This window comes from Akanthomyces muscarius, chromosome 1 (genome assembly GCF_028009165.1).
Source record: "Akanthomyces muscarius strain Ve6 chromosome 1, whole genome shotgun sequence".
In the NCBI taxonomy this organism is placed as follows: domain Eukaryota; kingdom Fungi; phylum Ascomycota; class Sordariomycetes; order Hypocreales; family Cordycipitaceae; genus Akanthomyces; species Akanthomyces muscarius.
In genome coordinates this window covers 2,633,203-2,647,588 of record NC_079241.1, presented here as the reverse complement: position 1 = coordinate 2,647,588, position 14,386 = coordinate 2,633,203, and the positions used below count along the sequence as shown (strand labels likewise).

The window sequence follows — 14,386 nt, the reverse complement described above, 5'->3', positions numbered from 1 at the left end:
TCCATATTTGCCTTGGTCTGTTCTTTTTTCGCTCATCTATATCCCAGTAGATAATTGACATAGAGTTTGGTTGGCTCTCAACGTTTGTGTGGTTGCACACCCAGTACAGACCCGATTACTAGAGGCGGCCGACGACGTAGATCACTGCGACGCTATGCGAAAGGTACCATGCCGGACATGTCGGAATAAACGGGTTTGATGTCCTTTCGTCACGCTGCAGGAAGAAAGAAAGCTGGAACGCGGCATCGAGTGAGTTGTAGGCCTCCACGTCCCGTGTAGGACAGGATGGGAGAGGATGTGATCCTTTGTATTTCGGAAACTAGTAAATGGTAAATCGTCCAACCCGAAAAGCAATAAACGCCGACCCATCATCAAAAATGCAAACCGCAAGCAATGCATGCTTCCACATTCATTTCTCTCTCTTCCCAAGCTGAGTGATTTTGACTTGGGGCCGAGACAAGCCGATGGAGGGGTCGCTATCTAGCGCAAGCTGTCCGTCGCTGCTGGAACAATTGTCGCGCTTTGCCTGCTCCTCGGCCTTCTTGGTGTCCAGGGCTTCCTGCTGCTCCCGCAGCAGCCGAATGGTGCGACTCTTGCTGCGAATCTTGGCCCCATACCGCCAAAACACAAACGGCACGGGAATCATGACCACGGCCAGCACGCCGCACAACGTGCCCGCCCACTGTGGCGAGATGGCCTCGTACATTTTGGAGCCCGCCAGTGGCAGGGTCGCACCAAAGAGGCTGCGGATGACGGCGTTGCTGGCCAGGGCGCTCGCCGCGTAGATGCCGTAGGCCCCGGCGAGGTAGTTAGACGAGTATATGAAGCTCAGCGTGTTGCCGAACCCAAATGGGACTCCAAAGAGAATCGGCACAATCCAATGAACGCTCGTTGGCAAGCAAGTCCAGGCGAAGCCGAGCTGTCCAATCGGCGTCAGCAGAGAGCCAACAACCATGATGAGGGCTGCTGCTTCTGGTGGTGGCTTTCCAGTGACGGGGTCGCACGGCCTTGAGCTGATGATGCGTCGGACAATTGGCTCCACGGCAATGGCAAGGACAATGCCTGCACCGATGCCCAGGTACGACATGCCCGCAAAACCTGCGCTCCAGCCGCGATGCTGGGCAAAGACTACAGGGTAGGCAACAAAGCACAGGTATAAGATACCGTAGATGAGTGCGTTCCAAACGTTAATGAACCACACAATGGGCTCGGTCAAGAACAGCACAACCGGCCTCTTCATGTTGGTAGAAATCAGCTGCCACGAAGAAACGGTTCTGTCATAATGGCACCACCAGCGGGAGTCGCCAGTATCCTTACGCAGCTTATCGGCTCGCTTTCTCAAGATGCGCGGCGCATACGTTTCCTTGACGGTCACCATCATGGAAAAGGCGAGCCCGGCCAGCACAAGCACTACCCAGTTTGTCCAGCGCCATCCCAAATACTCGTAGACAAAGCCGCCGATGAGCGGTCCCAGTACCGGGCCATTGAATGGGCCGAGACTGAACAGCGACATGCCCATGGCGAGATACTCGGGCTTTGACACATCGACAACGGTGCCCGGACCGTTTGAAATGAGGGCGGCGCCAAACAGGGCACTATGTCATGTCAGCTTGGTATTACCCGGAGGATGCTAAATTCAAGGCTACACACCCAACAAAGCGGCTGGCAAGGATGGTCGTCAGACACTCGGCAACACCGCAGGGAATAATAAAGACGGCCCAGACGGCCAGACCGACAAGGTAGACAATTCTGCGCCCAAATAGCTCGCTCATTGGAGCCACGATGAGACTGCCCACAGCAAGACCCAGAAGATACGTCGTCATCCCCATGGTCGCGTACGTCTTGATCACATTGAACTCCTCCATGAGGCCGGGAAGCGCGCCGGTGTAGCTGGTGCTGAAGAGAACCACAACCCAAGCCGAAAACGAAACGGTTGCAATAGCCCACATGCGGTACCACATGGGCCAGTTCTTGGGGTCGTCGGGGTCATTCTGTCGGAAAATAACTTCGAATTCTGGCAGTCGATTCGGGTCGGTCGGCGGCTGGCGAGGAGCCGAACCCTTGGTCGCTGTCGGTGCCGTTGCCGGCAATGGTGGTGACGTCTCGCTCTTTTCGAGCATTATGTTGAAGAAGAATAACGCTGGGCACTCTAAAAAGTGCAGGTCAAGGGGGAGATAGGTCAAGGTGTAGACGGTGCGCACATATTACCACAGAGTGTTTAGGACAATGGCGATGTGAAGTACAGATGAAATGGATAAATCGGCAGGCTTGGACCATTCGCTCGACTGCATATGTTTGCGTATGCTTGCTAAACTCTCCCTTTACTTTCAATTTGGGCCAGCCTAAATCGCAGCTCAGTCAAGGATCTGGGAAATGAGGCCGGGGGAGGGACATGGGGGGGGGTAAAGCAGCTATCAGCATCCCTTGTCTAACCCAGGAACTGATATGACGAAAATGCTGGAAGAGATGTGCTGGGGGTATAGCGAAATTTGTTTTTGTCGATTAACTGGTTATTAAAATGAGAGAAGCTGGTGCGAATTCGTACAAGTCCAGCATGGCACCGGAATGGATTTGCTTGTCGCCGTGGAAGGTTGTCCTCATGCGGGGAGATCAAAGCTGTCTTTGGGGGGGGACATGGTCGGCACTAGCGTTGACCGTCGCCCGTTTTTATGAGTTTCGCTTGCCTGTCAACCTGCGTGTTTGGCTGCCAATTGCTTGCTTGAGAGGCCCTGAGGCCGTGTTATGAGACATTGGACATGGAATAGGGATGGTCTGGTCTCAGCGACGCTCGCGAGTTGCCCCGCCGCTCATTTCTCGTGGACTCGTGGTGCGCTGATCAATGCGACAGCACTGCCAGGGGAGCGCATTTCTCGTCAATGGTATTGATAATAAACGATGAAATATGACAGAAAATGGGTATCCGATGCCTTGAAACCAAAAATTAGGAGAAAATACTCTAAAAACGTAAGCATTTTGTGTGTGAGTTGATCAATTGGTTGGCAAGTTGGTTGTACTAGTACTTACGGTCTGTGACGTGGGCAGGTGCTAGGGGCGACAACTAAAAACGTTCATCAAATACAAAGATAAGCGGTTTCAGGGTAGCGCTAAGTTTTTCTTGTGGGTTCAACAAATGAACCGCCGAGTCAAATAAGAAAATGCAGAGCAACGAAACGGGACTGCGCTTGACACAGTCTGGCACGACAGCATCTTTTAGTTGAGCAGCCAAATACGAGCATGTATTGAATGAGTTTAAACACAGTTGGGACTTCAATCGAAAAGCTCCTAGATGCTGACCACCGTTCCAGCGTGAACTACTTGGTCCATCGTCGGCCCAACCACAGCGGCATTCACCAGAGTTGTTACCTCTTCCGTATTGTGCCGCGCAAGACGCTTGCGAATGTGTTCAACAATCAGCCAGAAAAGCATCAAGACTGCGCTCCAAAGATGTCCGTTGCCCTCCATAATCTCGTCATGCGCTTCCTGAACTTGGCCGTATCGGATCCGGTCTCGTCCGCGAGCCACATGTATGTGACCAAAGACAACAAGCTTCGGTCTGGTGCGTGAAATTTCTTTCAGCAGCTGGGGGCAGCCTCTGTCTTGGTCGTCTAGATGTCCCTTGGGAGGACCATGTGTGAGTACAATATCCACATTGTGCGGAACCGAGTCTTTCCAAATGGGTCGATTTTCAGGGTATTGAAAGGCCCAGCTTCCGAACATCGGGGTCCATGGCGATCCATATATGGTTGGAACGGCCGTTGCAGAATGTGAGACTCGTCGTCGTGTTATTGAGGTATGTAATTTCGCCCCAGTCTAGGTCGTTGCGAGATGTGCCCTCGCCTTCGACGATGCGATCCGGATAGCGAGCCACAAACGCAGGGTCCAGCAGCAGGTCGTGGTTGCCTGCAATCACAACTTTGTATCTATGAGGCAGAGTGTTCAACCAGTGGATCTGCGCTTGAAGCTCCGCATAAGAACCGCCCACGGTGAGATTTCCTGCATGCAGGAGAACATCTCCCTCAGGCACCTCAGGCCGTGTATTGTGCGTGTCAGATATGCAAACGACAGATACTGCATCTTGTGCAGCGCCATGCATATCTGCTGTCGGTCTATATGAATGCAGATGTTGTGCAATAAACTGGACTGGATTTTGACGAAACCGCTGCCATCTTGTTTGCTGGGGCGGTCGTAAGGTTGGAAGAGATGGCCTTACAGCCGCCATAGATGGCTTGTATGGGTCGTTTCAACAGTCGAACGTAGCCGATCAATTATTCAGAGTTTTACCATGCACTGGAATGATCCTCGCCGTCTAGATGCCAATTCTGAACAGTGTTTGTGCGAAGCTGGGGCTGTTGGGCGCAAGTCATTCATGATATATGATCGAATTCTGGCAGCCCAATGCCGAACCCCCGCAGCCACGGCATAAGGCACCCGCGACCATTATTTTGAGACCTAGCTCATGGATACAGCCGCCAAGACCTATGATGAGAAAAAAGCAAAATCTGATAACCACAATGTCTTTTCTAGCTGTGATAATGCCAAAGCATAGATATCACAGCCCGGTATTGGGCTACGCTCGCTTTTCCTCTGCGCTCAACCCGCTTTATCACCTAGAATCTTCATGGCACCACATCTCATAGACAGTGCGTTTGGATATCATAATCTTCGGGATATATTCAGGTTTCAAAAGTGTGTCTCAATCGTTCTATACGATGAAGTCAGGGCAGCGGGCTTATGCCTGTTGCCGATGACGTCATCAGATAGTTGTGGGAGCTGCCTTCGAATTCATGCCGGGTATAATATGACTGAACAACTCTGAGTCTAGAATCCATGTGCTCAGTTGACTTAAGTTGAGACAGTGAGGCGGTGTGCGACCCTGAGGGAGCATTCATGTGGCTGCAATTCTGCTTGGTGTGTCGAACCACGGCCCTCCCGAATTATTGGGTGTCTTGTGGCAAGCTCCAAAAATCAAAAGTCATGAAAGTCTCAGCCTCCAAAATTTGGCTATTGAGCAAGGAGTCTGGACAAACCAATTCTTATTCTGCTGTTGAATATCGATTGCTTGTTCCGAGTTGCAATCGCGCTCCCAATCCGAATACGGGCTGCAATAAGTCAATGCAGAGACAATTTCTTGATGAGGCAGATGCCATACAGAAATGAGCTAGAAAGTCCTCACAAAAGGAGGCCCATGTATGTCTTTATGTGAAGTCTACATCGCGATGTAGAAATTCTAGCACTGCCAGTTACAGCAGGGTTGGAGTCTAGTTCTCCATCTTAGCACTGCTCTCTTATTACTCTCGTGATTTTTTTGCTTAGGTATATATGTTTAAAATTTAAATTTTGTTTCATATCACCACACGTCTCAACTCACTGCGGCCTGCTGTCATTAGAAGGATGGTGAGGAGACAGGCCCTCGTGCTAGTTGCCGATGCTGGCCTTTGGTGGTCTTCAGCTGGACCCGAATGCACTACTTATGGTTTGACTGGTACGGCCTTACGCTTCACGGATTTCCCCGTCGCTGATAGTTTCGACAGGAAAGTCCCGCCTCAAAGTCCGCGCGCAAGTTTTCTACCTCTTTGGACGTCATGCTTAGCTTGGTTACTGGTGAGTTGTGGAGAAGTCATGCAGGCAGGCATGGAAGGACTGTGTAACAGCCTGGCCAAACCAGTGACTTGTGACAGTTGCTCGGTGGAGAGCTCTTGTGTTTTGTGGCAATGCTTGGCATGGTGAGGGGGTGAGGTAATAAGCACTACAGTGCCACGGGTGCTTGAATGAAGCAAGCCAAGTGTCCTTGCAGATGCAAATCCATTGACCAGGATTGGGCATATGGCACATCGGGAGTTCAAACAAGTCGTAAAAGATGTAGAGGTTGAGCATTTTCAACAGCGCCAAAGTTGAAAGGAGCTGTTTCCCCTGTGTCAAGCGAGCGCCCATTTCTGCATACTCCGGAATATTAAAGTGGCGACTGGCAATGCAATCTCGGCACCACGGGGGCGACCTAGATGGTCACAGGCTATCGAGTCCCATCAGAATCCACGGCAGACACGCGCAGCTTGATAGTGTTTTTGCCCGCATGTTTTATCGCCGGTTTCCATATAGAGTATACAAAAAACATGGACTTTTGACCTCAAAGTAAGGCTTTGGTCGCCGCGATATCGACGTGATGTAGCATGCCCGGCAGGCAGTACTGCGGTGTTATTGCTCTTGGCGAATCTAGCCGATTCTGTGATGAAATTGCGCCACCATGATCATACTCGACAAATCGGTAACTTTGGGACCGGATGCCGAATAAGAGGGGAACTGAGCATGGTCATTAATCTCGGTCGTTACGCGATAGGGCTAGACCGACGTGGAGCAAGTACCCCAGCATGAATAAAAGTCTGAATAATAAGCATCACATTCACAATGAACTCATCATAAGGCTCAGAGAGAGATTCTAATGGAGCCGTTGTCCCGAAATAGCACAAAGGCAAGGTTTTCGATTGTGACATGCTCGTCGTTGAACTGCGTCCATGTTTAAACAGTGCCCTGTCAGCAGTAACAGCGAAAAGCTGCGCAATGTGGGAGTCAGGCAGGGATGAGGAATATGCAGAATGTCTAGTCCAGTAAACTCAAATGATCAATTAATATGGTATTCTTCGTCGAGTTCCCACGTCATTCTCGATCCCGAGCAAAGGGGCGCACGATGCGGCGTTGCCCAAACCGAGGCTAATCGCCCCGTTGAAAGAAGGTCAACTCACAGCTTGGCAGCTTCGCTTGAACAGGCAACAGCAAAACTCTCCTCGAGAAGACACGCATTGTGCAATAGCCGGGTAGAGCTGCGGGTTACGCTGCGACGGGCGGTGCTAGTGGCAAGCGACAGCTGCAGGTCCTAGTTGTGAGAAGTCTGCACGCTTCTGCTAGGATCATCCCGCCCTACCGATCTAGTACAAGACCAGGAACGAATGAGGACGTATCCGAGCACATTCACGGCCGCAAGCGACCCACTGCGCATGCTTCAGCTGTCCTGCTTTTCTGGGCTGCTAGTCAGTTTCGTTTCCATATTAATTCCGAAGAAAATTGGCCGCCTTCTGGCCTTCTCCAATTAAAGGTGAGATCTAGACTGGATGTAGACAGCACCGACAGCTTGGTGTGTCTTGGCACTTACACGGATGCTGCAGGTGATGAGTCTGGCACGACTTGGACCAAGATGTTGAGCAACTATATAGGAGAGCTTAAATAAGGAGGTTGTAAGACAGCTTTTCTTTGTGTTTCAAACAATTTGGAGGACCTTTTTGGCTGGTTTCCTCTAGTTCAGTCACTCTTTTTATCTCTTTTACAGCATTGTCGTCTCATAAGACGCCCAGTTGCCTTCCACAATGGTGCCCTCGTTGCGCAACACCGCGCTCGGAGCTCTGGGCCTCCTCTCCAATGGCTTTGTTTCTGCTCAGTCTTCGTCGAAACGCATTGGAGCCAGTCCCGGTTTCCGCGGCATGAGCGATGCTTGCCCTGACCAGTGTATCAATACTGGCGCTGACCCCTCCAACTGGAGCGTCTATCACAACCTGAACCAGCTTGCTGCATGCAAGCAGCCTCTCTTTTATAGTTTTGCTATCCACGACCAAGTTGACGACTCCGACTCGCACCATCGCATCTATGCATGCTCGGTGTACGGTGATGATTGGGTTGATGTATCTGGCGCCCAGGCTGCAGCCCTGAGCGCCTCCAACGACCACGATGTCGATTACGAAGTCGGCTGGTGGGCCAACTCTACCGGCTCAGACGCTGGTATCAGTGGTCTCGCCAAAGAGATGCGCGAATACGTCGCAAAGGGTCATGCCCCCAGCAACGAAACCACCATGCTTTTCGGAAAGATTGGCGGCGTGACGGCTGGTCTTTATATTGGACGCGCGCTTGACAAGCAACATGTTGCCACCACTGCTCTATCCGCCTTGCGTGATGAGATTCACTCCTTTGATGGAAGTCGAGGTGATTTGGCCATGCAGCTCTGTAACAAGGACTATGACGCCGACCACATCTTTGGCTTCATGGCCGTCAGCAACGGCACGTTTGATGTTGCCCAAACTGCTTTCAAGGCCTGGTACGACGGGAAATGTCTTGAGTTCCCTACCTCCCACAACCTTACTGGCAAAGCCCAGTTCACCTCTGCGCTTCTCTCTTCGATCAAGGGCTCCAACTCGACCAGCACTAACGGCACGTCGCCTGCCACTGCAAAGCGATGGGCTGACCTCGCTTCTCGTGGCTTGTGCCGAGCCATCCAAGTTGAGAAGAACGACAGCTGCGGCAAGTTGGCTCAGAAGTGCGGCATCTCTGGAGCCGACTTTACCAAATACAACTCGGCCGAAGGCTTCTGTGCCAACCTTCGACCAAAGCAGCACGTTTGCTGCTCGGACGGCGACATGCCTGACTTCCGACCTAAGCCCAATTCCGATGGCTCTTGTGCCACCATCACAGTCACCATGGGTGAGAACTGTGACTCCATTTCTGCCGCCAATTCTCTCACGAAAGACGAGCTCAGCGATTTCAACAAGAACACATGGGCCTGGACCGGATGCAAGAATGTCTTGAAGGGCGCTGTCATCTGTGTCAGCAAGGGCTCGCCGCCTATGCCTGACCCCATTGCTGACGCCGTTTGCGGTCCTCAAGTCAAGGGTACCAAGAAGCCTTCTGACATGTCCAAGATTTCTGAGCTCAACCCTTGCCCTCTCAACGCTTGTTGTGACGTCTGGGGCCAGTGTGGTATTACAGATGAATTCTGTACTGACACCGGTACCGGTGCTCCTGGTACTGCGAAGCCCAACACAAATGGCTGTATCTCCAACTGTGGCACCAAAATCATCAAGGGTGATGTCTCTGAGTTCCGTAGCATCGCTTACTACGAAGGCTTCTCTTTCAACCGCAAGTGCCTCTTCCAGGATGCTCTGCAAATCGACGGCTCTCAATACACCCATCTTCACTTTGGATTTGGTGACATCTCTCCAGACTTCAAGATCAGCATTGGCGACGAGATGTCTACGTATGAGTTCAACAACTTCCGCTTCATCCGTGGACCCAAGAAGATTTTGTCGTTTGGAGGTTGGGCGTTCTCCAACGAGCCGGCTACCTATGACATCCTCCGTCGCGGCGTACAAGCTGGGAACCGCGAGACTCTCGCTAAGAACATTGCCAAATTCATTAACGACAACGGCCTCGACGGTGTCGATATTGACTGGGAGTACCCCGGCGCAACTGATATCCCTGGCACACCGCCTGGTGCTGATCCTAAGAGCGAGGGCACCGACTACCTCAAGTTCCTTGTTACTCTCAAGAATCTTCTGCCAAACAAGTCTGTGTCTATCGCTGCGCCAGCCTCATACTGGTACCTGAAGGGCTTCCCTATCAAGAGAATCAGCCAAGTCGTTGACTATATTGTTTTCATGACTTATGATTTGCATGGTCAGTGGGATGCCGGCAACCCCAACTCTCAGCCTGGCTGTGATGATGGCATGTGCCTGCGTAGCCAGGTCAACTTGACTGAAACCATGACTTCTCTTTCTATGGTCACCAAGGCCGGTGTCAACTCCGGCAAGGTTGTCGTTGGTGTCACCAGCTATGGTCGTTCCTTTGCCATGGCCGAAGCTGGTTGCCACGGCGAACAGTGCAAGTACACCGGTAGCCGACTTCAGTCTAACGCTGCCAAGGGCGAGTGTACTGATACTGCTGGATATATTTCGAACGCGGAAATCGGCAAAATTTTAGCCAACTCGAGCCGAGTCAATGAACATTTCGTCGATTCTGGCAGCAACAGCAACATCCTTGTCTATGACAACACTCAATGGGTTGCCTATATGACACCTGCTCTGCGCAACAGCCGCACAAACATTTACAAGCATCTTCAGATGGGCGGTACCACGAACTGGGCCACCGACTTGGAAGACTTCAATGACGCACCTGAGGGTGTGAAGGACTGGGCCAACTTTAGGCTTCAGATCAAGGCTGGCAACAACCCGCTCAACCACGCCGGCGACAGAAGTGGCAACTGGACCAAGCTCACTTGCGATGATAAGTTTTGGACGGAAAAGCTTGATTACACTCCTTCTCAACGTTGGGCAGGTCTGGATGCCAAAGATGCTTGGACAGACATTATCAACGATTGGAAAGAGTACCGCAAGGAGCGTCCCAACTCGGCCAAGGAAGCGGGTGCCTTTTCACAGTTTATCTCGTACCTCATTGGCAACCCTCCTGACCCTCACTGTGAGGACATCCTCACCGGAAACAACTGCAGAAACACTTTTGACTGCAAGGAGTTCACGGGCGACAAGAGCGGACCTGCCGCGGCCTTGGTCTGGAACTCGCTGGTCAAGATCAGCTCCACCTACGCCAAGTACCACCAGTCTGTTGTTGATGTCTCGGCTTTGTTGATTGACAATACATTGTCTGATTTCGAGAATAAGTTTGCTCCTGTGCCTCCACCAAAGGACATGGCTTGGCTCAATATTCTTCTCAGCTTCGTCTCCATGGGTGCTCCAATGATTGGTTCTCAGTTCTTCACTGGTGTCATTGCTAAGCTACCAGCTTTGGCCTCCAAGACACCCGAGGCGATCGCGAAGGGTGACAAGGTCGTCCAGACCATCATCTCCGGCGGTGTTTCTATTGGTATTAATTTGAAAGGCAGCCCCAAGGTTGATGACTGGACCGATGCTTCTCAGAAGGAGTTTTCTCACTACATCGGGCAGTCGCTGTACGTCTGGGACAACATTACAGCTGTCGATCTGGGCAACCTCTTTGACGGCTCCGATGACTCCATCAACAAGCTGACGGACTTGATCGCCGATGGCAAGTTCATCGACGGTTACAGCGGAGCCGATGGTCCTCTGAAGCGCACTTCGGAGCTGGCAGTCAGAGATGATTCCAATCTCGGCACTCCTAGTGACGACGAGAAGACGACCATGAAAGACGCCTTCCTCAAGTCTTTCTACGGGTTTGCTATTCCTGCCGTCTGGAAGGCCTCTGGCCACCATCCCTTTATTATCGACACAGGCTTCGATTGTGATCACGACGCCGGCAAGACCCTCAAGTCTGCCTGCTACGAAGGCAAGCGCTACCAGCTCGCCGACCCCGACGGGAAATCGCACCCGTGCGATGAGACCAACTGTGGCCTGATTACCTGCTCCTGCCCCGACTCTGACTTTTCATCGCTCAAGGGCGCAGATCTGCTTACTGGCAGCGACTGGGGTGGCATCAAGTACGAGGACATCATCATCGGCTCTGTCAAGACGTGGCTCCAGAACGACAAGGCCAACGGCGGCGGCGATGCGGATCCCACTGACTCGGGTACACTCAAGGGCCTTCGGGATGAGGATGTCACCACTCCTGGATATATCAAGCTGCCCGTGTGCAACCAGGTCCTGGCGCGGCGCTCCTGGGCCAATGCTGATGACACCGAGTCTGCTCGTGACAAGGACTTTTTTCCCTGCAACACGGATAATGGCAAGGATTACTGTGGCGCCTCGACCTTTGAGAATAAAGGCTCTGACGCTTCTCCTCTTGTGAAGGACTGCCTCCAGATCGTCAAGAACATTGAAGGCACCGACGGCGAGTGGAACATTTCACCCCTCAAGAAGCAGCGCGAGCTGGTCAAGTTTGGCAGCTGCCACTTCGGTGTCACTGGCACCAACATCAAGGGCAACGTCAGCTTCAATGTTGGTGCCCAGGACATTGTCGACATCATCAAAGACGCAATCAAGCAATTCGGCAGCGGTGACCGCATTGGTGCCAAGGGCAGCATGCAGTGCGGCGGAAACATCAAGAAGCAAGATGTCGATTGGGGTCTGTACTAGATGAGCTCTGTCTGATGTATTATTTCTCTTACGATGCAGATTTCATACTTTATTTTTGTCAAATCCGCTATCAGGCGATATGGCTTAGACCTCTTGTAGAGTAGCGATTGTTCATTTTTCTTTTCATCCACATGTTTGTTGTCGCCACATCATGATATGATATCTTGATGGCAGCAATTCACATTGCATATATTTCCTAGTTTCTCTACAAGTACATAGCTCAACATGGCTTTTGTCGCGCAAAGTTGAGCATCTAGCGTGTAAGTGATTATGCAAATATTTGCAACCAGGTATTTGGCATACATAGGTACTTAATTGAGGGCACAAAATTTAGCAGGACTTCACCGGCAGCATGAGATTTTCTTCTTCATTTTCTTCTTCATTTTCTTTCTTGAGTTGCCTGCGCCCGTGTCATGGCCAGCACAGTTCAAAGAGGCCGAAGAGGTCTCAATCGCGCCGTATCAGAGATTCCTTTGCCAAGTCGCCGAAACTTTTTTGTCAACATCGCATGACTCCAACATGTCAAGCCCGGGCAGGCAGAGAATAAGATGCCACAGAACTTGTTTCCGAGTCTTGGCGGACACCAAGCGGATGCTGGAACAGCGCTGAGTGGAGCGGTTACAGTGCCTTCGGTAGTGGATGCACCCCTGCTGGCCAAGCTTACAGTGGGCTACAGCGCCCAAAGAGGTGATGCCCGAACGGCAATGCTTCAGGGCGTGGCAACTTCGGAATGCCCCGTAAATTGGTGGCAATAGCGCCAGCTCCAGCGAAAGCCACCATCTCGGGTACCAGGACACATCCCTAGTACGCCTGCGCGTTGATCTTTCTCATACATCTTTCTTTAACATCATTTTCACGCTGATTTCTCTCTGGACAAGAATTATAAATTCATGAATCACTACTAAGATATTCCGCTCCGAACGCTGTTTAGGAATTCCCGACATGAAACTGTCTCTCCTCGGGCTTGGCTTCGCGGCCAGCAGCGCCATCGCCGCAGCCACAGGAAACGCCGAAGTCGATGTCATATTTCCTCGCAACGATACTTTTGCGCCAACACCTTTGATGCCCATCGTTTTTGCCGTTCAAAACCCAGCAGTTGCGCAACAGCTCAACCTGCGTCTCAACTATCGCGTAATCCCTTACGGCCGCCCGAATGCGACCACCGACTACGAGCGTGTGCGCCTCAACGCCCTGCCCAACAACGACACAACTTTTTACGCCCACGACTTTGTCAGCGACATCTTCAACAAGGAGGGGACCTGGGAGTTCTTCTGGCAGCTGCGCTGGAATAACTGCACATCCACGAAAGACGAATACGGCATGCACTTTAGCCGCGACACGCAGGAGCCGGTTAACAGCTTCGTTTTCACCACCCACAACGACGGCAGCAAGCCGGATCTTGTTGCCATAGGTAGCGATGATAAATGCGGTAATACCCAGGGTATTGGTTTCGAGGTTCAGGATGTCCTGGATGTCCCGCCGCCGAAAAACGCCGATCTGCTCTCATCGTGCGCCCATGTTGCGGTGCCAGCGCCCACGCCCACGCCATGCAGCGCTTCTGTTCCTTCAGAAGCAGCGGAAAGTATCTCGTCGCGCATCACCCAGGCTGCGTGTCTCGCTGCGACGCCTGTTGTTAGTTGTCCGTCTCAGGAGAACGCAAGCGGCCGCGCAGCAAGCAATATGGCTGTCGTGGCTTTGTCTCTCGGCTCGGCTCTCTATGCATACATATTTTAGTGGCAATTCTTCGTTCAAGAGTTTTGTTAATTGTAAATATTCGTTTCATTACGTAGGTTTCTGCTCTAGATAGATATATTAATAGATCGTACTAATTTAATTGACTATCCTCTTTGATCAAGGCGTGCTTGCCCTCCCAGCGTGGTTTTGTCACTATCATTTACATATATGCATATGTATTTACGGCAGAATTACCTATACTGTAGGCATGCAGTGATAATTCTTCAGATTGTCACATATCTCACCTGCTCATATATCGATTTGTTCTCGGTGAGGGTGCCAGCGAAAGTGTCCCTCTTAGAGCGCCCCGTTTCAAGTACGGCCATGTACCGAACGGCTACTTCACTAAGGCTCTCGGGGACACCGTTCGCCATAATATAAGAGGCTCGAGCTTCTATCTTGTATAGGATATGCGCTTCATACATCTGGAAGCCGATATGATCATTGCTGCTAGAGACATTGTTGATAGCCAGGCGATTCTCGCGTGACAATGTATATAATGAATATTAGCTTCCACCGCACTATGGACAACAGACAAGGTGTCCGAGTGGTTGTAAGTAATTACTCTAGCTCCACAACTTGTGCGGCGCCCTAACACTCGAAACAGAAGGAGTGTGACTAGAAATCACATGCGTTCGCGCGCGTAGGTTCGAATCCTGCTCTTGTCGTTCTACCTTTCTTTTTTGTCTTTGACTTCCTTTTTGTCATTATCATACAATTTAGCAAGTTGCTACTAACGTCTAGATCCACTGACTTGGCTTCCATGCGCCTTTTTTTTTCATTTCTTAAATTACTAAACTGTTCAAGTTGTTTACGCTGCACGTCGTCTCACTGGC

At 51.3% G+C, this 14,386-nt stretch overlaps 4 protein-coding genes across 4 annotated transcripts; 2 read left to right on the top strand and 2 right to left on the bottom strand.

Annotated features, from left to right (window-relative positions):
* Window positions 1-409: 409 nt before the first annotated feature.
* LMH87_005863 (uncharacterized protein) lies at window positions 410-2,120 on the bottom strand (the record flags this gene model as incomplete). Its single annotated transcript, XM_056203658.1, has 2 exons — window positions 410-1,595; window positions 1,651-2,120. The coding sequence occupies 2 exons, from the start codon at window positions 2,118-2,120 to the stop codon at window positions 410-412; spliced, it is 1,656 nt and encodes a 551-aa protein (XP_056059093.1).
* A 1,565-nt stretch (window positions 2,121-3,685) lies between these two features.
* Window positions 3,686-4,093, bottom strand: LMH87_005862 (uncharacterized protein; the record flags this gene model as incomplete). Its single annotated transcript, XM_056203657.1, has 1 exon — window positions 3,686-4,093. One exon carries the CDS (start codon window positions 4,091-4,093, stop codon window positions 3,686-3,688), a length of 408 nt encoding a protein of 135 aa, XP_056059092.1.
* Window positions 4,094-7,355: 3,262 nt separating this feature from the next.
* On the top strand, window positions 7,356-11,816 carry LMH87_005861 (uncharacterized protein; the record flags this gene model as incomplete). The annotated part of the gene is made up of 1 exon (XM_056203655.1): window positions 7,356-11,816. The coding sequence occupies one exon, from the start codon at window positions 7,356-7,358 to the stop codon at window positions 11,814-11,816; it is 4,461 nt and encodes a 1,486-aa protein (XP_056059091.1).
* Window positions 11,817-12,758: 942 nt separating this feature from the next.
* Window positions 12,759-13,550, top strand: LMH87_005860 (uncharacterized protein; the record flags this gene model as incomplete). Its single annotated transcript, XM_056203654.1, has 1 exon — window positions 12,759-13,550. One exon carries the CDS (start codon window positions 12,759-12,761, stop codon window positions 13,548-13,550), a length of 792 nt encoding a protein of 263 aa, XP_056059090.1.
* Between the last annotated feature and the right edge of the window lie 836 nt (window positions 13,551-14,386).